A 27979-nucleotide genomic window follows, 5' to 3' on the forward strand; every position below is an offset into this window, starting at 1 on the left:
ATATATATATATATATGGATGTATGTATGTATGTATGTGTGATTTTAAATAATCAATATTATATTTGGTGACTTTATAAGAAATGAAAGAAATTCTATTTGAAAGGTTTTGGTAATATTATTCTAATAAGAAAAGGGAGAACAATTATTTTCCTACGAAAAGCGTATAAGTTATCAGTATGAATAGTATAAAATACTATGCATGAAAAGATGTTCCATGTTTTGAATATTTATAAAATGAAATGATTTGATTTATATGCATTCTTATTAAATATTTGTGTATCTTACTCTTACTGAGCTGTGTAGCTCACCCCTTCCACTCTTTCAGTCAACATGTTTTATATTGGAGCAGCGGGAGTCTTAGTCGAGTTTTGGAAGGAGTTGGTTTTAGTTTTAAAAGTATAGATCCTAAATTGGCAATTTGATGTTTAGCTTTGTAGTATTATGTATTTTAGGATCTAAAGAAAGTTGTGTACCTTAAAGTATTAAGAGATGTATTATGTGAAATTTAGAATTTGAGTAATTGGTGGATTATGTTATTCTTTGAGTATAGTGTAAATGCTCTGAATGTCAAGTGAAAAGTTATATCATTTAAGTAAAGAAACAAAGATGAAAAGAAAGAGAGAAGTTTTTGTAAAAGCTTTTGAAAAACTTTAGTTGGTTCTTGTTAATACCAAGTTTAGGCTTGATATTAACATACCGGTCATGGTCACAAATCCGGGAATCGGGTTTGGGATGTGACATCCAAGACCTCCAGAAGAAGAGGCACTTCTGCTTGAGCCACAGAAACAAGAACCTAACGGACTTCAACAGGAGTCTAGTGAGCTAATATTCAGTGAGCTGGAAGATGAAAAGCCTAAGGAAATGGACTTGCTTCCAGCATCAGAGAGGCAAAAACGAATTGCCCATTTGCAAGCAAGACTCTTCCAGGCAGCTGCAGATGGAGCAGTAAGGGTCAAGAAGAGGAAGGGTCCACATAGAGGGGAGGACTTCACCCTGATGCAAGCTTTAATTAAAGCAGACTTTTGGCTTATGTTTTTCTCACTTCTATTGGGTTCTGGATCTGGGATGACAGTGATTGATAATCTGGGTCAGATGAGCCAGTCTCTAGGGTATGATAACACACATATATTTGTATCCATGATCAGCATTTGGAACTTTTTAGGTCGAATTGGTGGTGGTTACTTCTCTGAGCTTATTGTGAGGTACAAGTTGATCTCATTTCCTGCTGGATGTTTATTAAGCTTTAATTTTGATTTTGAGTTTTTTCCCCTTCACCCATGTGATTTTATTCAACAGGGACTATGCTTATCCAAGACCCGTTGCAATGGTTGTGGCGCAATTCATTATGGCAATTGATCATATTTTCTTTGCAATGGAGTGGCCTGGGGCAATGTACATTGGTACGCTGTTGATTGGACTTATTTATGGGGCTCATTGGGCGATTGTGCCAGCTGCTGCCTCCGAGTTGTTTGGTTTGAAAAAATTTGGGGCTTTGTTCAATTTCCTCACATTGGCAAACCCTGCAGGTTCTTTAGTCTTCTCTGGCCTAATTGCTAGCAGTATATGTGACTGTGAAGCAGAGAAGCAAGCTCATCAACACCATTACCAGCAGCAGAATTGGGGATCAATTTTCTCAGGCATGTTTGGTGTGGATGAACCACTGAAGTGCGAAGGTGCCGTATGCTTCTTTCTAACTTCAGTAATAATGTCTGGATTCTGCATTATCACGGTTGTATTAAGCATGATTCTTGTTTATCGGACCAAGATTGTATATGCTCACCTCTACGGGAAATTGAGTTCAACTAAGCTTACATAACCGGATTATCATCCAAATTATTGTGGTTTGTTCAAGGTTCTCTAGTTATCTTGCATGTTATTATAAACGTACATGATACATCATGAGGATGATGTGAAGGAAAGCATGGTTCAAAAACTTCTCTTGAGAGTGAGACTTTGCTCCTTGTAATGTGTTGTAGTTGGTCACTAAGGGCTTAGTTGTGTTGTGTGAGATTTTCTCGTTTGAATGTTGAGATGCTGTATTTATTACCTCTCCAAACATTAATTGGCTTGAAGTTTTTAGAATCACTGCCAGTTTTGTCCACTGTGCTTCACAAATGAATAAAACATGCTTGCCCAGTATGTTCTTGGTTTCTGTTCTTTACCATTGCTTTCAAGGTGCTATGTGTTGAGGCTGTTTTTTCTCATGCCATGTGGTGTAATTTCATTTGAACTTGTATCCAGCCACATAGGTTGAGCTTTTTGGTTCAAGATAGTTTGAACTTCAACGCAAATGAGGCCCAAACTTGTATCCAACCACATGGGATGAGCCTTTGCCCAGTATTTTTTATACTTTTCTTGTTGGGCTCATGGTTCACAATTGTTTTCACCTCTAGGGAATGGGCTCACGATCTAATTTCAATTACATCATAAATGGGCTCATGGTCCACATTATTTCGTCACTTTACCGTTTGGACTCTTAGCCTCTGTGTGTGTATATATATATATATATATATATATATATTTTTTTTTTTTTTTGGATTCGGTTTGTGGCCAAAATTTCACAGAATGAGGTCAAGGTGGAGCGGGAGAAATTGTTGGAATTCTATGAAAGAGTCTCGGGAGCCAGGATGCATGCCAGTTTCATGCATATTTCCTGTATATTATTTCTTTCATATCTTTATAATGGGATTCTACAATTAGTGCTCATATTTATACAAAATGTATTTGAAGAAAAATGTCCAATTACAAACTAATTAAATTATTTGGGCCAGAAGGCTACAAAATCATTAGTCCAAATTAATCTGATGTATTGAATTTGTATTGCTCTGTTTTAATGAAATATCTTCTTCCTACACCCAAAAAAAAAAAATCTCATAAAAAGTTTACAAACTAATGTAAAAATAAATAAATAATGCAATTGGTACCACTTCAACAACCCAATACAACAACTCTAATAAATAAATTGTAAGGCATCTATTACCAGCTTTTATAACCGAGAATTAAATAATGGAACACGTTATTATTGAATATATCTTACAACCCAGCCGACTTATTCTAATTATATGAATAATAATACAAGTGCAGCAATTGCTACCTATATTATATATAGTAATCAATTTTTGTGATTACAGTTTAACTTCTGTTCTTCGGGGGGGTATTATTTCACAATGATCATATTTTCCTCACTAGAACCTGTAATTGTTGCTAGGATATATCCTATCTTCATGAATTGAATGATGTGCAGTCTGTCCTAATCTCTCCATCGTTACCAGTCTTAACACCAACTCTACCGAGCTTCCTCATTGCCCTGATAAAAGCTCCATTGAAATCACCAGGATTGTTAGCAAAATCAACGATGGTAGGTTGAGATGTTGGGTCAGTGTAGAGCACCTGATCCGAAGTTAACAAGCCCATTCCTGCAACCAGGTTTTGGTAGTACACATTGTCGAAAGTTTGTGGGGTTACAGGATCAAGAGTAACAGCTATGTTGGGGTCTACGTTTTGAGGACATTCTCCTTCCAACTGCTGGGCATAAGTAGAATTCAAAGAAGGGTCAACAGGAGATGATGATGAAAATGAGTACAAGCGGTTTGAAAAGCGACTGCAGTGTGAGAAGCCTAGAGTATGAGCTCCAGACAATGCAATCATATCATTTTGGCTAAGATTGTTTTTGGCAAAAATGGTGTTGAGCTGGTTGAGACTAAAGGTTGGTTCTGGCAAATTACCAGCTACCAGAGATGCCTGAGAAATAAGGCCATCGCGGCGTCCAAGTTCTACATTGAATGAAGGGCCTCCAGCCTGAGAGTTTTGTATATATTAGTTCGATTATGTAAGATAGAAATGTAGTTAGCTTTGGTTTGAAGTACAGATAATTGAATAAGCAACCAAACCAGTCATACCAGGACAACAACATCTCTTGCAGCAATAGCTAAAATGTCGGCACATGAGACTTTGCCAGGGCAGGCTTGTTCCACGGCTTGCTTTGCCTTGATAACAGTGTCAAACCCATCTCCAGCTAGGGAAAGATTATCTGGGGCATCCTTTTCTGCATCATTGTTTGGTGATGCTATCATGATTGAGGCATCACATCCCTACCAAGAAAAGTATAGAGAATTATTATAGCCAATTGTAAACGGTTTTAGACCACATGTATATATGTATCTCGTAAGAGGATTTATTAATAAGAGGATTCTCTGTTTGAGTTTCAACATTTTGCGTACTAAAATACTCTTACACAAATTCTTAAACTCTCTAAAATACCACTATCTTTTAGTTAAATAATTTTAAATTAAAAACACAAATTGGTTAGAAGAGTAATTCACTGTTCTTAAGTTTTAGATTTTTTCTTTTATTTTCTCCATTCAACCTAAAACTTAGGAAATTATTTTTATCTCATTTTTAAACATTATTTCACGTTACCTTACATCTTTCTTTAAAAAAATAATTACATACAGTTATTTATATATCACTTTTAAACATTATAACATTAAACTAAAAATAAATAAATAAATAAAAAAGACTATTATTACACGCGCAAAGCGAATGTGATAAGTCTAGTGTTCTAATAACACTTTTTCTAAACATATTTATAATTGTTACCGGATACATTTGAAAATTGCTTATTTCCAGTAAAATATTTGCATGAAATAAAGACAAAAAGTGTAAAAACTAACTTATTTTCAAAATATTGAAAGTTAAATTATTTAAAATAAAGCTGAGGCAAAAAATAACGTAGAACCCGCAAACAATACATATATATATATATATATATATAAAATAAAATAAAGCATATAATCATTCCTCAAATACACACTAATGAACAATTAGTCAATCATAGCATTTGAAATACGTGCAGGTTTCAAAAGTTTTCTCTAGATAGGCTAGGCATATATATGCGTGTCATGTTTTACAAAGCCTTATAGACCTTTTGTGCACTTTACTCTACCGTGACCTTCCTAAATGCGTGTAGAATCCTCTCCATTTCAAGTCAATTTCTCACTATCCCTTTAATGACCATATATATATAAATTCCACGAATGAAAAGAAACAAAGAGTAAAAGTTTCAAACCTGTGGAATTAATGGAAAAACACATGTCTAGAAAGCAGAAATCATTGACAAATCTAGAAGAATTATAGCCAAGGAAACTCACAAACATTTTACTTGGATATATCAAGTTACCTCCTAGCTAGTCAAAAGTTCTGTTATGCCAGGGTGTGCACGAATGCAACAGCATCCAATTGTGACTGTTCCCAATAATAATTAAATAAAATAAATTTATCTTTTTAATAATAAAAAAATCAGTAATTCAGAGCCTCATGTATTGCGTATTCACTGCAAAATGCAATTTTGGGTTTCCACTATCACCATGACTACACCTTCTGTATAGAACTTCCTTGTTGTATGAACAAATAAGACCCCGTGTCACGAGACAACTATGGATGCATATTGGTGGTACCATTATTGTCTCTAGAGTCAAGAGTATCAATATCAAACACCTAATAATTGTTAACAAGTTAATACAACTGAGACAGAAACTCGATACCTGAACAAAGCAATCATGGAAAAATAGACGCAGAGTGGCAGGGATTGTGGTGAAAGTCTGGCTAAACTTTGTAGATACTGCCTGTTGCACTATGGACTCAACGTTTGGGCAGCTCGAACTGTAGAAATTTTTGACTAGTTTCCCCTCTCCTCTCCCTATGATCATAAAAGCCAGTAACAAAACTATCCCTCTCCATAACCCCATTTCCCTCGCTTAACTATATTCAACTTTTCTCTTCTCACCTCTTCAGTTGTGTGTGTGTGTGTGTGTGTGTGTGTGGCTATAGCTCAAAATGGATGACTGTTATATATAAGGAAAGAAAGAAACGTAGAGAGATGCATGCTTAGCCTACTTGGTCTAAGCGTCGAATTAAGGATTCAACATTTTAATAAACAAACCTTATTTTAGCGTGTTATTGGGTATTAGTCATAGTGCTATTGGACCGCTTACCCAGTAAGATTTAGCCACATTATAATATTCCATTATTGCATGGTGGACTTCCAAGTTCCTACGCTCAGAGCTCCTATAAAAGCTTTAAAATATTAAATAAATAAACAATCAATTTCTACATTTTAAACGGTACTTTGTAGAGGCGCCTATGAAAATGTCTCTTTACCAACCATTTTGAAAAGAATAATTTTATCGTATATAAACAGTTTTACACAGTTTTACACATAGTACAAAAATAACTAAAATTAAAAAAAATTCGATTGATTTTTAGAGTGTGTGTAAAACAATTTGTGCATCTTTTGATTGCTTTATAGGGTATGTGTAAAACAATTTGTGTAACAATTTTAACCCTTTTGAAAATTTAGTCTTACCCTCAATCTTCCATTTAAAACATCTTTCATATAATTTTTTAAGATCTATGACATTTTATTTTATTTAAAAAATTTTTGAGATAATAGAAAATATGGGGTCCAATAATTTGTGGCCCTGGCCCATTTTTTCATTGGGGCCCAAGGCTCGAGCCGAGGAAGGTTATAGTCGAGGATAGGTAATAAAAGTCCAAATAGTCTTGAGACACAGCCGAGGATGATTCTGTCCTCGGCATATCCGAGGTCTCCTTGGAAAAAAGGGCAAAAACGGTATAGGAACAGTTTGGGAAAAAATCTAAAATATCTAGGTCAATAGAGAAGGGTACGCTGGATAGTATAACGACCAAGGACAAAAGAAAAGCTGCCCTTACTGCCATTCAATACTCTACACCTGACAGAGCCATACTCTTCAGCTTTTACAACCACCCCCAACCACTCTGGCTAGGGGCTGATGGGACAAGTATCAGTCCTGGAAAATCAAACTCACACGTGGACGTTGGATAGGGGATACGGGCTAATATAAAAGGAAAAGTAAGTGTGGGGCCAGGGAACTTATGATCCGGCCCACGCTCTATTAGGGCTCGGGCCCCATGCCGAGGAGGGTGTGTGCCGAGGATGAATGGGGAAAGGCCGAAGTGTCGAGGGGAACAGCCGAGGACGACCCTGTCCTCGGCACTCTAGGACTTCAGGGGGAAGAGTAACGTCTCGATGAAGGCCGCCCCCAAAAAGCCCCCTGAAGGAGATGCGAGTAGAATGGGACCCACGTGGGGGTACGGTGCAAAACTGGTTCAAGGTAAATACGTCCCCCCCCCCGCATTAAATGCACCCGCCAGCGTCCTGACCATGTTAATGAGAAAAGACGCCTGGACAGGGTGACTTCGATCATCGCAACTAACCGAAAGCAAGGAGAGATAGCTAATGGGGCGGGTACAGAAGTAGGCACCTACCTGACTAACAAGTGGAGGGCTAAGATCAACCAAGAAGGGTTATATAATGTAAAGGTTAATGCACCAAGAAAGGGGCTGGGAAAAATGGCCAAAAACCAAAGCCTCCTAGCCCACCTCCAGGAGAAAGACTCCTAGGGCGATCACGATTTAATTATGTACGAACACCACGAAGAATCCACTGTCTTGTGACCAAGGCCTAGCCTTTCAAACCCACGCTCTATAAATGATATTGTTTGGGCCTTTTTACGTGCGAATCCAACATTATTACGGGTCGTCACAAATTGTGTCCTTACAATAATAAAATATGGAAATAATATAGTATCAATGATTTTATATTGTTTTCAAGTTAAACTCTAAGGTTTAAGATGGTAAAATGACTATATGATTTTAAATTGTTATGATTTAATCATTTTATGAGTTTCTTTTTCTTTTCTTTTTTTTTGAGAAAAAAAATCATTTTATGAGTTTAATATAATGATATAAGTTGTAATTAACTTTTTTAAATTACTAAAAAGAAAAAACCATTACCTAAGAATAATAAGTGAAAATTTGACTATTAAAAAAATAACATTGTTTATTCTTATATGAAAATAAATCCAACAAAAAACTCAAAAGAATGTAGTTGCTATCTTTTTATGGACTTTTAACATTAAGAATATTAATATAAGTGTCATTTTATGTATGAATTGATCTTATGTATTATATATACTAGTGGTATAACTTGTGTATATGCACAATACAATAAAAAACAATCATAATTGCACATATATTTGTGGTCAAATTATACCTAGTGTAAAAGTTACACATTTTTTAAGTCACAGATGAGTTTTACTCTCTCTCTAGTTTATATATATATATATATATATATATATATACACATGAGTTTACTCTTCTTCTTTTTTTGGATTTTTTTTTTTTTTTATGGTTTATTTATATTAGACTATTCATCTTTTGCACAATATTAACTCACCTGGAACAAAAATTTTAAAAAAAAAAAAAAACTTAAATAGGACATGTGATACAAAATTAAACAACAATTGAAATCCAACTTAGAATGTAACTGGATTCTCTCTTAACTTTAACTTTAATTATATATATATATATATATATATATATATATATATATATATATATAGATGTGTGTGCGTACGCGTGTGAATTATGTCATAATATATGTGTAGTTACATATGCTTGTAAGGTTATAAAAATCGAGATCCTACGTAAGATCGTGGGAGGTAGGTGAGATCGTGAATCGTAAGATCCTACATTATTTGAGAAAAAAACAAAAAATACATATTAGTATGTTAAATAATCACATAAATTATATATTCATTCATAAAAAACCAAATATTTGCATCCATTTGATATAATTACCATATATCATTACATCCATTTATAAGCATCATTTGATGAGGCCAAAAACCTCAAAATGTGATATTTTATTGAGATGTTATTTTTTATTTGGGTCCAATTGACACTTTATCTCTCAACATTGGAATGACAAAACTTGGTCTATTAGAATGTTATTTTTCATTTTGGTCCAACTGAACTTTCTGTCAAGTTAAAGAAGATTACAAGAAACCAAGATCGTTTAAGATTGTTAGAATCGTATGATCCTACTCTTCCTGAAAGATCGCAAATATCCTTGAAAGATCCAAATCATTTTGGACAGGTGGGATCGTAAAATTGTAAGATTGTAATATCCAAATCGGAATTTTGACAAACATGTTTATAGGTATATGTAAGAATATGTGTGTCAATTATAAATTTTGTCTCCCCTCAAGTCAAATTTTGACTTCGTCATATATTGAAGACATATTTCACCCCGCAATTAAAATTGCATATTTTTCGTAATCAATAAAGTCATCGGTTCATCAATGGCTACATAGACTCATAGAGGAAGAGGTTCATTAAGTATTAGCATACCAAAAACATACATGTACTCCGAATACAAACTGTCTTATTAACCCGTAATTCTGAGAAATGAGAACTATTCAATTCATCCTAAATTGGATAACTTAGAATTTTTTTTTTCTTGGTCCGGGGGTGGGCCTACCTAGGCACACCATAATTAAACTCGACTAATAATCAACCTATAGAATTTTCTAGAATGTACCTCTTGTCTACTGTCCACAGTAGACAAAAATAGATGGAGTGGTAAATGGCAATTCAAGGTATTTAATATGATATTGGAATGTGAATAAGCGGAGGGACACAATTTTTGCCACAAATGCTTCAAACTTGTTGAAATTATCATCTATAAGTGGTGGAAGAAAAATTATAAATTTATTTAAAAGTGATTAACTGTAACTCACAATTAGATCATTTCAGCTAGTTATGAAAAAATTATAGCAAAAGTTATACCCCTAAACTTATTGTATGAACGTAGGATGACATAGTGGAACGACTCCAAGAGCATCAAATGGCCAATGATACCCCGCTGCCACTACCTGAAGCTACTCACCCTACTCACTGGCTTCCACCATCGCTTGCACAGTATGAAGCCAACTGCGATGGAGCAATCTTCCCTGACGTCAATTGTGCCAGATTGGGTGTCGTCATTAAATACTTTGAAGGTATGGTAATTGCTGCATTATCGGAATGAGTCCCTTTACCCCCATTAGTAGACGATCTGGAAGCACTGGCTTGCAGAAAATCGATCACCTTAGCACTGTAAATCAGGCTACAGGATGTAATCTTCGAGGGAGACTCTGAAGTTGTGTTTAAACATATCACCACTGACTCGACTTGCCTGGCCTCATTCAGACACGTTGTTGAGGAGTCACGGTCACTTGTCTCAAGGTTACGATATGCATCTTTTTCTCATGTAAAACATTGTTGTAATGCAGTGGCTAATAAGCTCGCAAAACTTGCGAAGTACTCGCTTAATCCTCAAATTTGGTTAGAAGACATCCATCGCGATGCAACCAATCTTGTAATAATTGACAGAAATTTTTTGTCTATTTAATATAAAGCCTCGGCTGGTTTCTAAAAAAAATAAAAAATAAAAAATAATGTAGGATGACATATCCGTGATGACTTCTTTCTTTTTTTTCTACACTTTTTTTTAATTAATGTTTGCAACCAAAGGACAGGATAAGGTGATTTGATTCCAGATTTAAACCCAACAAGAGCTTGATGAAGCCCTAGATTAGAAGGATGTGCACACCTTCAACTTCATATTGGGATGATAAAGTGCTTTCATATTACAACAGCCTAGTATTGGGCCTTATTGATTGGAGTTTAAATTTGGTAGCAGTTACGTGTTGCCTTGGTTTTTTTTTTTTTTTGGGAGAATCTTTTCATGGTGTGTTGGCGTAGATGGGTTGAGGACTTAGAATTTTTTATTTTTTATTTTTGGATGGGAGGTTGAGGACATAGAAGTTGAGATTGCTTTAAAATCAGAGCGATGAAAATGACAGTATAACAATACGCTATTACAAGACTAAGAAGACTTGTAAAGGTCCCAAATTTTAAATTGTATTGGGTGGCATATCCAAAGCTTTAAAAAAAAAAAAAAATTATCCAGGCTAATTTCTTATTAGAACCCATCAATAAAGACAGACTATTTCTCAAAAACAATGAATTTTTTAGACTAGTTGCACATCGTTGTATGGAATGGACATGGAGTAATTGGTTAGATATGAGTATTTAATCTTTCTTATGCTGATTTGCTCGTATATTGCTTTCTTAAGTCTTAAGTGATAGCTTTAGTAAAAATAAATGCATTGACAATTTAAGTTGCAAGTTGCAATTAACGTTCCCAACTGCTCTATTACTCGCAAACATGACACATGGTTATTGCTGATTAGCGACTACAAAGATGACCAGAGACATTGAATATTAGAATAAGCACACTTTGACCCCTCACATTTAATTGACCCCAAATTCAGAGAAACAATTATTCATCTAAAAAGTATATAATATGTAAATTTGATTTAATTCTCCATTCTTTAATTATTCTATTTTAAAATGAGTGAATTGATATTTTATTTTTACCACATAGTCAATAATGAGCTCGTGTTTATACAAAATATATATGAAGAAAAATGTCCAATTACAAACTAATTATTTGAATCAAAGCCCATAAGGTTGCAAATCACAAATCAATTTTCTTATAAAAATTTTACAAACAAACATAACAATAATGACTTTGGATGAAGTTTGTGATGTGCCTTTATATTAGAAATTAATTCCTTCTCCCTTGTGTATGTGTATTTTTTTCTTAAAAAAAAAAAAGGTAATCGACTCACATTATTTAAGAGAGTGTTATGTATAGTATAACTTACTTACCATTTTTTACTTCTTTATTTTTTTGCAAGTTAAGATGCACACCCTGAATTAAATGTAAAGTCGCCACTATGTGTATATTTTTTTCTAAGAAAAAGATGGGTAATTATTCCATATTGCTTAAGAGAGTGTCGTGTATAATAACTTTACCCCACCCTCCTTTAGTAGAATTTGTAGTGTGTTTTTATGTTAAAACATCATTTCCTCTCTTTATGTGTGTTTGTTTTTCAAAAAAATAAAATTGCCAAATTAGGATTTGAAGATCTCCATGGTATAATTAGCCTGAGGACTCAAGAGGATCTATTTGTAATAATAATCTTTCATCTCTTATACCATCCCTTTCCTATTAGATTAAACCAAAATGACAAAAACCCTATAATTGGTAAAGTTTCAATCTTATATTACATGACTATGACTGTGTGTGTGTTTTTACTTTTTACAGTTTTACAGTTTAAAACTACGTGACTATTGTCCACAAAAATTCCTTTTTTTCTTTTTAGTTGGGTCTTGAACGATAGCCCACAAATGCATAAAAGCAACAAAAAAAAAAAAAAAAGCCTCAATGATTTGGGCTTTTTTTTGTCACTTAAACTCCCAAAAATATCTTATCAAAAAAAAAATTCCGAAAAAAATGGGCCAACATAGATTGATTTTTGGGCCGAGACTATGATCTGAACAACAAAACGGTCCAAACCCACAATTTATTTATTGCACTGGAACCTTCTTGCTTAACGGTTCGGTACCGTTCAAATTGAAATTCAGATTCACCAATTTCCTCTCTCTCTCTCTCTCTCTCTCTCTCTCTCTCATACACAGTGGTAGATAGAGGAGCATGGCGATGGAAGAACATGATGAAGAAGAGAAACAGAAATTAGGGTTTTCGTACTGGAAATCGATTCCTCGAAGTTTCGGACCCGATTCTCCTTTCTTTGCTTCTGGAAACATCGAGAGGGAACTTCTCGCCAAACAGGTCCTTAACTTTCTTAATCCTGTTGTAAATCATTTTACTAATGCGATTTTCTCTTAGTTGTAGAGTATTAGGCTATTAGAATCAGGGCTGTCAATTATGTTATTATGTCCCATTTATTATAAGCTCAGAAATGTAGAAAATTTGTTTGAACCAACTAGGTTTTATTTTATTTTATTTTTTTGTTTTTTTGCCGGAGATTTTTTGAACATTTCTTAAGATCAAGCTAGTATTGCAAGACTACAGGGTTTAGTTAAATTGATGAGTAATGCTACAAGACTACATGTACAATGTTTTTCACAACAGTTGAGTTTGCAAGTTTTTACTGGTTTTTATTTGGACCCACTACGGATATCATTTTTTTAACTGCGAATAACAACTCGCCACCGTAGCAGTTGTGAAATTTTTTGTAACTCTAGATGACTGAAAATAATTTAAATTTATTATTTTGTTTGTGTCCTACATAATTGGTTTTCTAAGAGACAATTTAATTATTACTTTGGTTGAATTTTATTTTTATTTTTTAAAATTTGATGTTCATATTTAGTATTGTTTAATTGTTCAATTTTCTTTTAATATGCAGGTGGCATTGGACTTAACTGAAGATGAGAAACATCAGCTTCAGAATATGGTAGTTGAGGAAGGCGGGTAATAATGATTACATTACATGTAATTTTATTCTTTGTTTATAAGTTTATTGTGCAGTGTACGGTTTATGTGATTGCTATATCCTTCCTTCATTGTGAGATACTAATAATTGATGGTCAAGTCATAAGGGTTGATAGATGCTTAGTTTTAAAGAGTTCAAAAGGTAAATAGCTTTCACATGTGTGATGTTTGAGAAACCAAATATTCATGGTCTAGTGAGATGCTTTTAAGCCTTAGTCATGTGATAGGTTTTCTGTTTTAAAAATATGCTTGTTAGGATTTTTTTTTTTTTTTAAGTCCATTTGTTATCGAACTCCAGTTTCAGTGTTTCCATCAGCTGAGCATGTTGGTGTAAACGATCTCTAGTTCTTTTAGTGTAATCAAAGGTGAGCTGAGCTCTCACCCAGGTGCTCAGGCTAAAATAGGCACCACTAAGGCACCTTTTAGAATTGAAGCCTTGAGGTAAGGTGCTTTTAGAGTGTAGGCAAGCACCCACGTGCCTTGGGCAGATTGTAAAATGCTTGAGGTGAGAGCCTCGATGAAATTCAGCCACAAAAAAAGGAAGGCAGTTGTGTAACATGAAAAAAAAAAAAAAAAAAAAAAAAAACCCTTCTAACTTTAATTCAAGTTAGTGGGTTTCTCTTTCTCTTGTTTTCTTCTTTGTCTCACCCCTCTTTTTAATTTAGTAATACAATTCTAAGATTTAATCATGGGATAGGAGTGATAAGTTTGCAGTTTTTGAGTTTAACTTGTTATGGTTTTCATTGAGAGTTCATTCATCCATAGTTATATAAGTCTAATTGTCACTATAAGGACTGCTTCCTTTTGATATGGCCAAAACTGACTGGTTTTTGAAAAAAGGAGTGTGATTTTTTTTATTTTTTTATTTATTTTCTTTCAACTTTATGGTGTAACATTGACATATATTCATGTTCATGTGCATGTTCTTAATGTCCCCAACTTTAAAACTAATGTCTGTGCAGGGGGATCTTTTGCCCAATTGTTGGTTGTGGTTCACGTTTGACTTCTTTGGAGAACTTCGAAGATCATTATAATGCACGGCATACTGCCTCCTGTTCAGTATGCTCTAGAGTTTACCCAACATCGCGTCTGCTTAGCATACACGTATCTGAGCTACACGATTCGTTCTTTCAGGCTAAAGTTGCACGTGGTTATGCCGTGGTATATTCTCTTTACTATCTTATATGTTGATGTTTGTGACTGAATATTTACAAAAACTTCTTATTCTTAAACCTTTAATAGGATATGGTGCTTTGTAGTTTGTACCTTTGTCATTCTTAAGTTTATGTGACAGTCCTTCAACTTTCATTTTGTTGTATTCCTACACCATTGATATTACTCTTATTATTGTGTGTGGTGCGAGGACAACTTCCCAAAACATGAGAATTCTAGTTGTTTTATGCTTTGTTTTCTTTATTTCTCCCTTTTGGGTGGTCATCTGGGGCAAACATGCAATTTTCTTATATGGGACATGCTCTATGACCAACCTTTGTCCACTCAACCTCACTCACAAGGATCATGCACACACACACAGAAACCTATGCCAAGAGAGAGATGGAGAGGCAGAGAGAGATTAAATGAAATGAATAATAATCAGGATACTTAAGGGTGATGCAACCTTTCTTTTATCAAGACTCTTGAAGTCTCATGTTTCCTAGATTGCATTTTGTCCATTTATTTGCTTTCTGGGTTGCAGAATCTAAATTGATGATCATTACTTGCAGCAGTAGTAAATTCCTGTATTTTAATGTTTAATGTGCAGTTTTCATTTATCTGATGTTTAGTCATTATCATTTGATTTCACATAAATATCCTCCTAAATTTTGCTTGACAGTATGAATGCCTGGTGGAAGGCTGTGGTTTGAAGTTCAAGAGCTATAAAAGTCGACAAAGGCATCTAGTGGACAAGCATAAATTTCCCACTTCATTTGAGTTTTACAAGAAGGCCCATCTATCAAAGAAGCAGAGGCAAAAACTCCAACGCAAACAAGCTACTCATAAGAGGGAGGAAGATTCATGTATGGAAGTAGATAATGAATCCATTGATGGCCTCATCTCAGGAATCTCCAAACTAAGCACTTCAGACTCTCCTTCATCTGTCAGCTTTGGTCGCCGCCACACTCGTGGATTGACTTTTGTCCCTCGTGCTGTTCAGCGTGAAAAAATGCCAGATCCGACATCAGCTGGAACAAAGAGATAGCAAGTCTGCTTTTCGGCCAAATTTGGGTTCACTATAAAACCCTCTCCTCTCACCATCTCTGTTGATTGATTCTGTTACAGCTTTTGAAGCTGATTTAAAAAGAGGGGGGAAAGAAGGTTATTAGAAAGACTTTCAATGTGGTAGATGATGTTTGGGTTCTCTCTCTGAGAATCTACCCTGTGAATTTCTATCAGAGGTATCAGTTGGTAGGAAGTTTGAGCTTTTCCTTTCCCCCTTTTGTTTTGTGACTCCATGTGGTTTCCATAGCATCACAGATGTCCCCTCCTAGGCTCAAATGGAGACCTCAGAAGAATCATTTATGTGCATGATATTATTGTAATGAAGTATAATCGCTTGTAATGAAGTATAATCGCTTGTCAGGAGCGGCTGATTTTAATTTGAAGAGAACTTGAGTTCTAACTTCTAATCCCCATCCCCACGTGAAGTATGGAAACAAAAATCCTTTTGGGCTCTAGAAGAAGCTGACTAATGCATGTTTTCTTTAATTTTCGACCTCTTCTTTTCCTTCACTTCAATCCTTTCGATCCGGTATTATACCATTCAATTACGATCTCTATTTGAGAAGTAAAAGCTAGTAGGGTCAAGAGTTAAAATGGTTTTAAAAAATTACCAATATCAATTTTTACATCTCTATCACTACGACTATTGGATCTCAATCCGTCCCAAAATAGATTTTTTTGTTTGACTCACAAAAATCATAGGTGTTTGGTAGAGTAGTTTGAGAATTGTTGTTTGGAGTTTTTTGAAATATATATGGGTAAAAAAGTGTGTGAAAATATGCATAATGTTGTTTAAAATGTAAAAATGTGAGTTTGAACTCACTCACCAGGCTTATATATTTTATGCAGGTGTAGTGGCAACAAAGCTGATGGTTTGGTAATGATGGCACTGACTGCTTAGAGGGTGTTTGGTTATTGATTTCAAAACATATTGTTTAGTGTTTAAACACTAAACAATATTGTTCAAAAACAAAAAAAATATGTTTGGTCATTGATTTCAAAAAGTATTGTTTAAAAAATATTGCTCAAAACATATGTTTCAAACAATAGTTTTTGAAATCAGCTTGGGAGTGATTTTGAACAACAAAAAACATTGCTGAGTGGCATTTTCGTAATTAAGGTGAACAGTACCGGTCAGCTTTTTCACACACAGTGAACAGTACCGGTCAGCTTTTAAACAATATTTTATATTTTTTTTGTACTTTGCTGATTTAAATAATATTTATTTTGTACTTTATTCAGCTTTTTTTTACCATCTAACACACACATACCAAACACATATTTTATGTTTTTGAACACTGAAACATGTTATTTAAACCATGATACCAAACACATTTTTTTGTTTTATAAACACTAAAAACATATATTTCAATAATACTTTTTAAACTACAATTTTCACATCTTTTTAAACAATAAAACTTGAACTCTATAACCAAACGGGCCCTAAGCTTCTTCGTTTTTCACTCCAAGAAATGTATTTTTTTTTTTTTTTTTTTTGGTAGATCAAGAATTTTCATTGAAACAAATTATGAAAATTGTAGAAAGAAATTATAGAAAAATAATTTTTGACAAAATGATTGAAGGTGAAGACTTTAAATCTCTAAACTATTTTAATTTACCTCAATGAATAATTATTAATTAACTTTTATAATTTCAAGTAAAATGCACTTAAGATTTATCTTCCTACTGAAAGATATATAGCACGTGAATACTAAACACTAAACACTGTTTCAATGAAGAAGAAAAATAATACCCGGCAAAAATGATGGTATGTTTATGAAATTGTGCTTATTTGTTAGTCAATTTTTTTTTTTTTTTTTTTTTGTTTGAAAAGAATTTGTTAGTCAATTTTATCATTATAAACTAAAAAAAAAGAATAATTTTAGGACTTTCATGATATATTTCACAATTTTACCAACTTTGTCTTCATGTGTGTGGGGGTAAGATTAGGTTTTTTTTTTTTTTTTTTTTTTTGTGCTAATAGGTAAGATTAGTATTTTGTGTAAGTGTGATATATAAGGTCTGTTTGGGATCCACTTATTTTGTTGAAATTGAAAATTTTTTACTAAAAGTACTGTAAATAAAGGTAAAAAATAGCTGAAATAGTACAAAAAGTGTTGTGAAACCCATGAATAGTAGTAAAAATAAGCTGAATAGTAAAATAAGTTAGCAAAAATAATATTTGCTAAATAGACACATAATAATATGTATATCTCACACTCCTGCCGTGCATCCCCATGTGTAAGATATAATCATAGATAATATATATGTAATATAGGTTAAATAAATATAAATTAAAATTCCTAATATGAGAACGCAAATAATGTCATGCGTTTGTACTTGTACCTTCTTCTTCTTCTTTTTTTTGGCGAAAAACACATTTTGGTCCTTACATTTTCAGCCGATTCCCGTTTTAGTCCCTAAGTTTTTTTTTTACCGCTTTTAGTCCCTCTCCTGAAAAATGCTTCCATTTTAGTTCCTGCCGTTACATCAGAAACGGATATTGTAGACGTGGCAAACGGCAAAGTTAAATAATAATAAACTAATGTCCACGTGTCCTAAATTAATAATAAAAAATATTTTTTAATGCCACATTAGCATCTAAATTAAAAAAATTAATTTATTAATTTTAACTAAATAAAAAAATTAAAAACAGAATTAAAAACTAAAAATCTTATGAATTGAGATCTAAGTGTGCCTTGAACAAGAACAACAAGAACACAAACCCAGATTCAAGAACACAAACCCAGAAATTATTTAAAAAAAAAAAAAAAATTAATCAAAGCCAGAAATTCCAATCTCAAAGCCAACCCACAACCACCAAAACAAAACCCACAACAACCTAGGCCAAGAAAATCAACCCACAGCCACAAACCCACTAATCACTATTTCCCCACTCTCTAGTCTCTACATTCTCATTCATCACCGAATACACACAAAACCACTGTGAAAACTCTCTCTCTCTCTCTCTTATCTCATTCTCTTTTGTTTGGTTGTTTTGAGTTTCGGATATGGGTGTGACGCTCCTACCAGATCTCGGCACCGAGATTCTGATTCCGGCCTGCACGATGGCGGAGCAACAGCAGCGAAGACTGAAGGCGACAGTGACGGCGGCTTGAAGATTGGTTGTTCTGGGTTTTGTTCGCTTGGGTATTGAATTCTCAAAACCCATACGTATGGGCAGCGAAGACCAAATAAACCCAGACTTTTGTGCCTTCTCCAACCTAGAACAGTGACGGCGGCTTGAATTCGTATCTTTCGTTTAGATCTGTGTTTGTCTTTTTTAGATAAGATTTTGATTTGATTTAAGTTCTAGATCTAGTTTATCTTTTGGGTTTTGCATCAGATCTGATATGGAAATGCTCTGTGTTCTATTTGTGCTTACTCTTTTGCTATTTTGATAACTTGACTGAAAAGAGAACACCAGAAGTGATTGTTAAAATTTGAATCTTTGCTCTATTTTTATTTGGTCTCCAAGAATGGTGTAGTCTAAAAATAAATTTGTAATGCGATACAAATGAAGAAAATGTAATACATTAGATTCCTTAATTACATTGGCTAAGAAAATGCAAGAAAAGAAAAGAAAATTTTTAATTTTTAATTTTCTGGGCAAGCGTAGTTGGGGAAGAAAAATGAAGAACACGTTCTTCATGTTCTTCCAAAAAAAAGGAAAAAAAATTAATTTAACTAATTTCTTTTCTTTTTTAAAAAAAATAATTAGGTTAGAAATTTTTATATTATTTTTATCTGATGTGGCTTTTTTCAAAAATTAAATTGCTGACATGGCATTTTTAAAAATACAAATATATTTTTTTAATATTATTTTAATAGACACGTCAGCATTTACTGTTGGACCGTTTGCCACGTAGGATATTTCTGTTAAATGAGTAACGGCAGGGACCAAAGCGGAAGCGTTTTTCAGGAGAGGAACTAAAAGCGGTAAAAAAAAAACTTAAGGACTAAAACGGGAATTGACTGAAAATATAAGGACCAAAATGTGTTTTTCGCTTTTTTTTTTTAGGTAAGAAATTATTATTAAAACAAAATGGGAGAACCGACTTATCAACTTCTTTACAAAAGACCTGTTAAGAGGTGGGAGAGGTGAATTGGGATCTCCAATTTGAAAAAAAAAAAAAGAAAAGCCCAACGAGCTAGCATATGGGCGAGTTCATTACAAGAACAATAACAAAAAGAAAATTTTACAACCGAGGAGCAAGGGATTAAGCTACGAATATCAATGATGATCGACAAAATTTCCCAAGGGGGATCAGCTGATGAGCAAGTTGATCACATCAGGCTCTCTATTGTTACACCACTTACACGTCATACAAAACTTTTATTACTTTAAAAAACAAAAACAAAAACAAAAACATCAACATCTCACAAAACGGTGTCGCACCACGATCTTGAAGGGTTTTAGCTATTATAATAGTAAGTATCCTCACCTCAATAAATCCTCAATCTCATATCGTCGAAATCAATAAAATTTGTTTGTGATTGTGATATCAAAAGAGAAGAAAGAAGGGAGAGATGGAGGCCATAGACTCAGTGTTCGATCCACTCAGAGAATTCGCCAAGGACAGCGTCCGCCTCGTCAAACGCTGCCACAAACCCGACCGCAAAGGTATCTATCTAATCATATTCAAAACCCACCTCTTTGTTTTTTGGATCCGATGTTGGATCTCGAAATATTGGACTTTTCTAATTCCTAACGTTTGATCTGATGTGTTGTGTTACTGTTACTGTTACTGTAGAGTTCACCAAGGTGGCGTTCCGTACGGCCATCGGGTTCGTGGTTATGGGGTTCGTTGGCTTCTTCGTCAAGCTCATCTTCATCCCCATCAACAACATCATCGTTGGCTCCTCTTGATGTACGTGTCAGCTTCTTTCTTTCTCTCAATCTCTCTCCTTTTTTTCTGTATCTACTTATTTTTGTCATGGTTAAAACTTAAAAAATAGCTTGCCTTTTGGTGGGTGTAGCTTAAGTTCTGGATTTCTGTTTGTTTGTTTGTGAACCTTTATGGTTGAATTATAACATATTATTATATCAATAATTTGGAAAATTCATGCATTGGTCCATTGTGATGTTTAACTTTAATGAGATTCGGGTTTTGAGTTTATGATTTGTTTTCTTGCTGATTTGATGCCAGAGAAGAATAGAAAGTTTGGATTTTGAATCTTTATTCTTTACTAATCTTCTTATATTTGGGAGTTTATATAATTATGTAATGGAATGGAATGGAATGGAAAGCAATACGGTGTTGTATTTTCTCTAGACTCTAGCGTGTTCGAAAGTTTATAAAGGTCGGAATGGAAAGAAATAACATAAATTTACTAGTATGTCTTTTATCTTTTATATGTTCAAAATTGATATTTCAGCTCTGTTTCTGAGTGTTCCTCCCACTTTTGTGAGGAATGCTTAGAGGGAATGGAATGGGCATTCACATTCTGCATCCCCTCATAGCCATTCTATTCCTTAACACCAAATTTCATAACAGGAATATAGATAGAATATTCCTTAAAATGTCTTTAAATCCTTTCCAACGTTGCAAACAAGCTGTAAAAATTGTATCCATGATGAATGTTTGACTCATTTTTGAGAACCTATGGAACTTTATAAGATTAGGATTTCATTGTTTGTGTATTCTCAGAGTGGTATTTATATCTATGGAATGAGTGCTTCTTGTTTTCTACAACATGAGAAATTATGTATTTTGTTGTTGTTGTCATCATCATCATATTCTGTTAAGGTTGTTCAACATATGATATTGGCCTTTTTGTATTATCATATTGTGGAGCTTTCATCTCATTTTGTTGCCATGTTTATTGGACGAAATGTGGCATTTTGACAAATGATACCATCGTTAAGTTTTAATTACAGCATTATTGATGAAACTTGTTTACATATATGTTTATAATTATGGTCGGTAAATTGGTTGCCTAGTCTTAATCTCTAAGCCTTGAAATAGAATATTGCTTTAATCAACTATAGATTATCAGTTTGGTGTTGTAGCTGAGGTTGGGTATTTTGTACAATTTAACGGTTGTCTCTTGTCACTGAATTTCTTATCAGATGGGAAGTGCTAAACAATCCTTTTTCTCTATTATAAGTTTGTGAATGACTTGATTGACTGGGACTGTATAAGTCTGATTGAAGTTTATGAACTTTTCAAACCCTCTTTGCTTTGTTTTAACACAATGGCACTACTCTGAAGATAATTGGATAAATATATTTTCATTTTTTCTTTCTTTTCTTTGGAGAGAGAATCTAGGGATTTGATTGTGTATATATATAATGTGTGCTTGTACTTTTTTTGCTCTTTTGGTGAAAGTAAGTTTCTAAATGTTTGTTAAATGTGCTGGTCAGTCTAGATTGCAGGGCTAACATGAAGGATGGAAGTTCTCAGTAGAGTAGTCACAGCACACGGGGAAGAGCAAAGATCTGTATTCTGTATTTTTTAATACATTATCTGAGTACATTGTCTTCTTTTCAGATTAGACTTTTGAGTTAAATTGAGCTGGTTTATATTGCAAGTTTCATTCCAAGTCTATAACCCTTTAATTTGTCAGGATGGAATACAAGTTTGTTGACTTGTCAGCCTTGCACTTTTGGACAAATGCTTTCTTCTTCTTGTGTAGTTTTCTCCATAATAATTAATTAATCATCCTTGTTGGCTTTAATTTAGAAATTAACAAATAAATAATAGATAATGATAAGTTATGTGTATGGGCATACACTTTATAAGGACTGAACCAAATCAAAAGGAAAATCTGAAACATAGATAAGTCCTGTGAATTTTGTTCCTCAAAGAAGCTTCCCCGCCTTTAGTTTTCTATTACATATATTTCACTAGCACCACCTCTAGCAGCATGTATGGTGCAGATTCAATTGAAGCAACGAGTTTTAAGATAAGTAAATGCTGGGGGAGTAGAGCCATAGAAATGTTGGCTAAACTGTCTCCCTGTTTAGCTATAATCTTGCTCATAGAGGCATGAATGTTGATACTGGTTGCCATGCTTGCTCTACATCTGATGGATCTATTTTACACGTCCTTCGTGATTGTACTGTGGCTAGAAACTTTTGGCTGAGAAGTGGTCTACCAGGTACCTTTTCAGAATTCTTTGATCCTGACTTAAAAAGTTGGCTCCATATAAAAATAGTTACTCTAACTTTCTTTACCCCAGTGGCTCATTCCTTTGGAAATTGTTTTTTCTTTATGGTATTTGGTATCTTTGGCTTAAGAGAAACAATAGGGTTTTCAAGCATACCAAACCTAATCCCTCTTTTAATCCCGAGGTCCATAACATAGCCATGGATTTTTTTTATCATTGTTTCTCCTATGTTATCTCGTGGTAATGACAGTACTAGGGGGATCAATTGGGAAAAACCAGATTTGAATTGGTTCAAGTTGAATATTGATGGATCCTCCATTGGTAATCCTGGTAAAGCTGGAGGAGGAGGAATCATTAGAAACCAGCATGTTAACTGGGTAAGGGGCTTTGCTAGATCAATAGGAATTGCTTCTAGCGTTGTTGCTGAATTATGAGCTCTAAGAGATGGCCTTAAGTCTTTGCATCCATCTTCAGATTCAATTTCTAATTGTTGAAATAAATGCCTATTTTATTGTAAATCTGCCGAATAATGATAACAGGGAGGCCAATGGATGTGCTGACAACATAGCTAATCGTGGAACTAATATGTTTTCCAGATTTTGTTGTTTTTGATTCTCCCCCTGATTGTATTTTAATAAGCTTAGGCTTGATGCCTTGGGCACTTTTTTTTTTTTTTTGGTAGGCGCAGTGCCATAACTCTGTAGCTCCTCTCTTTTATTCTATTCCATTTAGTCAAAAAATAAAAAAAGAAATGGGCATCACAAAGAATACCATTATTATTGGACTATCACTTGAACAATAACCATATCCGACAACAATATGGTCTACCTCACTATGTGACTTGTATATCCTACACATCATATGTTCTCTCACCAAGTATTTGTGAATTAGTTGGTTTTACACCAATTAATGGTGTCAACAGGCCAATGGGTTATCAGTTGATTATCTAAAAGGAAATGAGATTGCACATTCGCCTACACTGCATATGAATAATTCCCACCTCGAAGATGTAATGGAACAATTCCATATAATTATGCTATTTTTCTTTTGTTTACTTCCGAGTTCCGAGTCATGAATTTTTTCGGTGCAAAGCTTTACTTATTAATTTAAGAGACAACCTTTTAACGACCAACCATTTGTCAAAAGTCTAGAGGTAATGATAACTTTTAGAGACCTTTAACGTTGCAGACACCTGAACTGAGTACCAGAAACTATGAACCACTTCTCCAAAAAGGAGAGAGAATAAAAACAAATCGGAGCTCAAATCTGCAAATATGATGCAAATGTTTCCAGTGACACTTCTCAATAAGAATATCAACAATTACTGGACAACAAAAAATAACAACCAATGATTCAAATCTATATGCAAAGCAAAGAGATTAGGATAGAGAGACGCCGGCCATAATTAGCAAATGGGATGGCTATCTTGGGCATCAACAGCCGAAGCCATAACTAGTTGGGGTTCGGCAAAATAAGCTTCCTTTCTTGCTTTCTTGCGTTCACGTTGCAACCTGAAGTTTTCTCTCTTTCTTGCTTTGTAACTGTTAGGGTTCTCCGGCTGTAGTTCTCGCGGATAAACACTGATCTGTCAATTATAGAGTTTCATTGTCTAAGTCACCATTTAAAATGTAATTATTCAAAACAAGAACTGTACGGTTTAATAACTTTAAAGTTAACCTTCTTCCTGTCGGGCCCAAACTTCTCAAATTTAACTAGTCCATCTATCAAGGAGAATATCGTGTGGTCCTTGCCAAGCCCCACATTGTTCCCTGCATGGAACTGAATTGTTGCAAAGAAAACATTTAGGTGTCATTGGAAGACAAAACGTTGAGGGATGAGGAACTGTTAATAACAAGTACTTTTTCTTTTCTTGGGATAAATAAACTCCTTGGAATTTCTAAATACTAATAGAGAAGCTTGAAATTATTTTGTGTAAAGAAAGTGGAGAATTACTTTAAAAATTATACAGAGGTTATACGCAAATTTCCCCACTAAACCTCTATATTTAATTATCAATCTACTGAGTTTGATGAACATGATGCTGGCGGCTGGCCAATCACAAGAATGGAGATTTTTATCTCTACTAAGGAAATTCATGTGATTCATTGTGTTCTAAGCAGTACTGCTTTTCTAATTTCTATATAATTGCACAATCATCTTTTATGAGAGTTACAATAGGAGAGAATGGATTTGAACCTTGAATGTCACAGTTGGAAACACCAAGAGCTACTAATTGAGCTGCAAGGCTCTTGGCATATAATTGCACGATCATCAGCAGACACAAATTAAGACTGAAAGCTGCACATCATGTAGCCTCCATAATCAAAGTATCAAACTCGCCCAAACAAGGGATATTCTTCATAGAAATGTTGTCCTCATTTTTACCCCCACTACTTATAAGAATAGCCATTCTAAGGGGTGAAGCCATAATGCCAAAAGCTCTTTAGTACCGTAAAGGGTTAAGCATCCCTCAAACATCTATCTCTAAAATGTAGCTTTCAGTACCAAACTGGTTTGCAACCCAAAACCTACCTGTGAATGTTGAGTATGAAACAATCTGTTTTCTCAAATGGTTCCAATTATTGTCAGTCAAGCCAAACTCAAATAGAAAGAGTATCCTAACTCATAATATCACCAAATGATGGAAGCAAAATTTAGACCAAAATACCTTAATTTTCCTAAGAAGCCCTCATAAACTAGTTCTATCCTCTACCTGACCTGTAGATTGTAAGCCTCATGAATTTCAGCTTACAAGGACCTATGCAATTCCAAAGGAACATAACTTGAGTACTTTGTCCTGATTACATAACCATGGAGTATCATATCCTAGCTGAGAATAAATGGAACTACCAAAGACCCACAAGGAGCACTAGGTTAGGACCAAGCTTCTTTTACCACAGCAATTTCTCTGGTAAAGACAGGCATAACATCTAAAATTTTCTGTGTATACAGTATATACTACAGAACTGCATTCAGATCAGACTTAATAAATTCCAAGGGAAGGATTTGAACTTTGTTGTTTGTATCAATCCCTTGGTGTAATCTCATAGTAGTTTGTGAAGTGGTATCAAATCTTATAATATCAACATGTGTTGTTTGCATTCCTTTCCCCTTGTTAGCAATTTCAATTCCTTTACTTATTTACAACCTGCCTAGCTAGCCATCGCAGCTAGCCTCAGTAACTTCCTGTTCTTAACTATATTCATGAGTAATCTCACAAGAACAATGAAAAATGAATACCTTAATAACCTATGAGTGTCAAAGGGGCGCCTAGTAACTATGCCCGTGTATATACAGTTTCAACAAGAGCTAACCAGGCACAACTGAATTAGCTGTGGCAACTTAAATTATTTATGAGCGTGCCGACTTCAAGAAAAATCATGATTGAAAAATAATTATAACAAAACAGTTCTAAACACCAGACATTCAATTGGGGTGGTATTTCCCAATACATCAACCAAGGCAGCAATTTAGGTAGCACTTAGGAAGTACCGTTATTACTTTTAGCCCTTCTCCAACACATGCAAAATAAGTACCTCTCATATTGGCATATTGCTAACCAAAGTGGGGGATAATTACACATACACAGCTCTAATTTGAGATAGATTCAATTTGTCATCCTGTGGTTTTAAAGTTGCACTTACACAGGTGAAAATAAATCCTCAAACAAAATTAGCGCAAAATCTTTAAAAAATCATATACTCAAATCACTTTCTTTGAAAAGTAAACAAAATAACAGCTTCATTAAAATCTCAATATATTAAATTCATTAACCAATTGAAAATACAATTAAAATTCATGCACACAGAAAGTGTTACTTAAAAAAAAAAAAAAAAATGGTAAGTACACACACACACCAGTGAGTGAAATTTGAATCCACAACTATACTGTCCACACTTTCTATAGGGAGGGGACAAGGTGCCATTTGAGCTGCATAACGATCCTCCAAAGTTATTAGGGCAACTCCACCATGGAGTTCCTAAAATCCTATCCATCCATTTTGATAGAAGTAAATTAGATTTTAGCACAACATTAATAATTTAAATATATATCAAATGGTGACACTCGTTTATTTAAGAGTTGATGACATGGCAAAATACAATCTGTTCATTTCAAAATAGATGGATAAGATTTTCAAAACTCCATGATAATCACACTAGGACATGTACAGGATTCTAATCCCGTTTGCGCTAGAACTCATTGGCATGTGTAAATTTTCAAATCAAGTGTTGGTAAACCGAATTGGACACAAACCCACATATCATATCATATACTATACTATACTACATAATAAAATTTGAGTTCTAGGAGCCGTAATTACGCCAAATGGTTATCTTCTTTCTACAACAAGTGGTTACACTCTTCTTGCACCAAGTGGCTAAAATTTATTAAAAGCTTAGGTAAATTACCTAATTTTCTTATAATTTAGGGTGCTTTCAAATTAAAACCTGAGCTTTTTAAAAAGTTTAGGATTAAGACCACAAATTTGTTCAATTGTTTCAATTTGCACCCTCAATTAGAAATTCACATAAGTCATAACCAAAACCTATATGAACATGAAAAATCCTTCAACATGAAATTATAAGACCTTATATTAAATTTGTGAAATTATATAATAAGTAACAATGTTTTAGTTTTCATATGCAATATTACTAGTGATTATAATGAAACCCCACAAGCACAAAAATATAAAGCTCCAAAAAATTTAGAGGCAGTGATAATGATAAATACAAATACCTTGGTACCTCGCTGGCGAACGATAATGGAGCCAGGCTTGGCGAGCTGGTCACCGTAAATCTTGACGCCGAGTCTTTGACCTTTGGAATCTCGGCCATTCTTGGTGCTTCCGGCACCTTTCTTGTGAGCATTCTGAATGGTCAGCGGAATTCTCCGTGGGACCGGCACCAGCTTTGTGGGACCCATTTGTAAGGACCCACCATAGTCGCCTCTGAAGAAAGAGGACGAAGATGAGCTTGAAGCTAAGCTTAGCCCTCTGAATGCCCCAGCTAAGTTCAAGCTCATAGTCACGGACATGGCCGCCATTTTTCTTTCTTACTCTCTCTCTCTCAACCAAAATGATTCACACAGAGAAGAGAGTGTGTACTGGGCAACCTTATCTTATTCTTCTCGAAGGAACTGTCGTCTTACACGACAATGAACGACACGTCGTTCTTTTGAATTTGTTAGTCGTTCGTCCTCTCATCTTGGGCTTTTGGGAAAAATAATGCATTTAATTTAATTTTTTTTTTAAATCTTTGAAAATGGTGTAATGTGAGAACCTCTCTCACAACACATGTAGGTCTCACAAGTTATGAGAGAGAGACCTTATAAGACCGTTAATAAAATATCAATTAAAAACAAATTTCTAATATTTGATTACTTCTAGAAAATTTTTCAAATATTTTTGGCC

At 34.3% G+C, this 27979-nt stretch overlaps 5 protein-coding genes across 9 annotated transcripts in view; 3 read left to right on the forward strand and 2 right to left on the reverse strand.

Annotated features, from left to right (window-relative positions):
- The window catches only part of LOC126714589 (protein NUCLEAR FUSION DEFECTIVE 4), a 52641-nt gene extending 50806 nt beyond the window's left edge, over positions 1 to 1835 (forward strand). Inside the window, exon 4 of the mRNA XM_050414796.1 lies at positions 1676 to 1835. Within this exon, the coding sequence (XP_050270753.1) occupies positions 1676 to 1818 (143 nt within the window). The 3' untranslated portion in view covers positions 1819 to 1835. The remainder of the gene's footprint in view (positions 1 to 1675) is intronic.
- LOC126714590 (peroxidase 55-like) overlaps positions 1 to 5810 on the reverse strand; it is a 50137-nt gene extending 44327 nt beyond the window's left edge. The window contains exons 1-3 of one of the 3 annotated variants that reach the window (XM_050414799.1): positions 5546 to 5795; positions 3902 to 4093; positions 3709 to 3800 (exon numbers count right to left, since the gene is read on the reverse strand). In XM_050414799.1, coding sequence (XP_050270756.1) covers positions 3709 to 3800; positions 3902 to 4093; positions 5546 to 5749 — 488 coding nt within the window. In that variant the 5' untranslated portion in view covers positions 5750 to 5795. Of the gene's footprint in view, positions 1 to 3001; positions 3801 to 3901; positions 4094 to 5545 lie in introns of those variants that run through there. The other 2 variants (XM_050414800.1, XM_050414798.1) reach the window with 2 other exon arrangements.
- Positions 5811 to 12347: 6537 nt separating this feature from the next.
- LOC126714591 (uncharacterized) lies at positions 12348 to 15949 on the forward strand. Its single transcript, XM_050414801.1, has 4 exons — positions 12348 to 12570; positions 13151 to 13215; positions 14199 to 14397; positions 15071 to 15949. Exons 1-4 carry the CDS (start codon positions 12433 to 12435, stop codon positions 15434 to 15436), a joined length of 768 nt encoding a protein of 255 aa, XP_050270758.1. The 5' UTR covers positions 12348 to 12432; the 3' UTR covers positions 15437 to 15949.
- A 3941-nt stretch (positions 15950 to 19890) lies between these two features.
- LOC126714594 (protein transport protein Sec61 subunit gamma-like) lies at positions 19891 to 22054 on the forward strand. 3 transcript variants are annotated; one of them, XM_050414804.1, is made up of 3 exons: positions 19891 to 20080; positions 20211 to 20327; positions 21819 to 22054. In XM_050414804.1, the coding sequence occupies exons 1-2, from the start codon at positions 19987 to 19989 to the stop codon at positions 20324 to 20326; spliced, it is 210 nt and encodes a 69-aa protein (XP_050270761.1). In that variant the 5' UTR covers positions 19891 to 19986; the 3' UTR covers position 20327; positions 21819 to 22054. The 3 variants fall into 3 exon arrangements, with proteins under 3 accessions (XP_050270761.1, XP_050270760.1, XP_050270762.1); XM_050414803.1 differs by having other exon boundaries at positions 21824 to 22054; XM_050414805.1 differs by having other exon boundaries at positions 21829 to 22054.
- A 1758-nt stretch (positions 22055 to 23812) lies between these two features.
- LOC126714593 (50S ribosomal protein L27, chloroplastic) lies at positions 23813 to 27664 on the reverse strand. The gene is made up of 3 exons (XM_050414802.1): positions 27307 to 27664; positions 24247 to 24348; positions 23813 to 24154 (listed from the first exon to the last, which is right to left on the reverse strand). The coding sequence occupies exons 1-3, from the start codon at positions 27610 to 27612 to the stop codon at positions 23975 to 23977; spliced, it is 588 nt and encodes a 195-aa protein (XP_050270759.1). The 5' UTR covers positions 27613 to 27664; the 3' UTR covers positions 23813 to 23974.
- Positions 27665 to 27979: the final 315 nt, after the last annotated feature.

This window comes from Quercus robur, chromosome 2 (genome assembly GCF_932294415.1).
Source record: "Quercus robur chromosome 2, dhQueRobu3.1, whole genome shotgun sequence".
Classification (NCBI taxonomy): Eukaryota; Viridiplantae; Streptophyta; class Magnoliopsida; order Fagales; family Fagaceae; genus Quercus; species Quercus robur.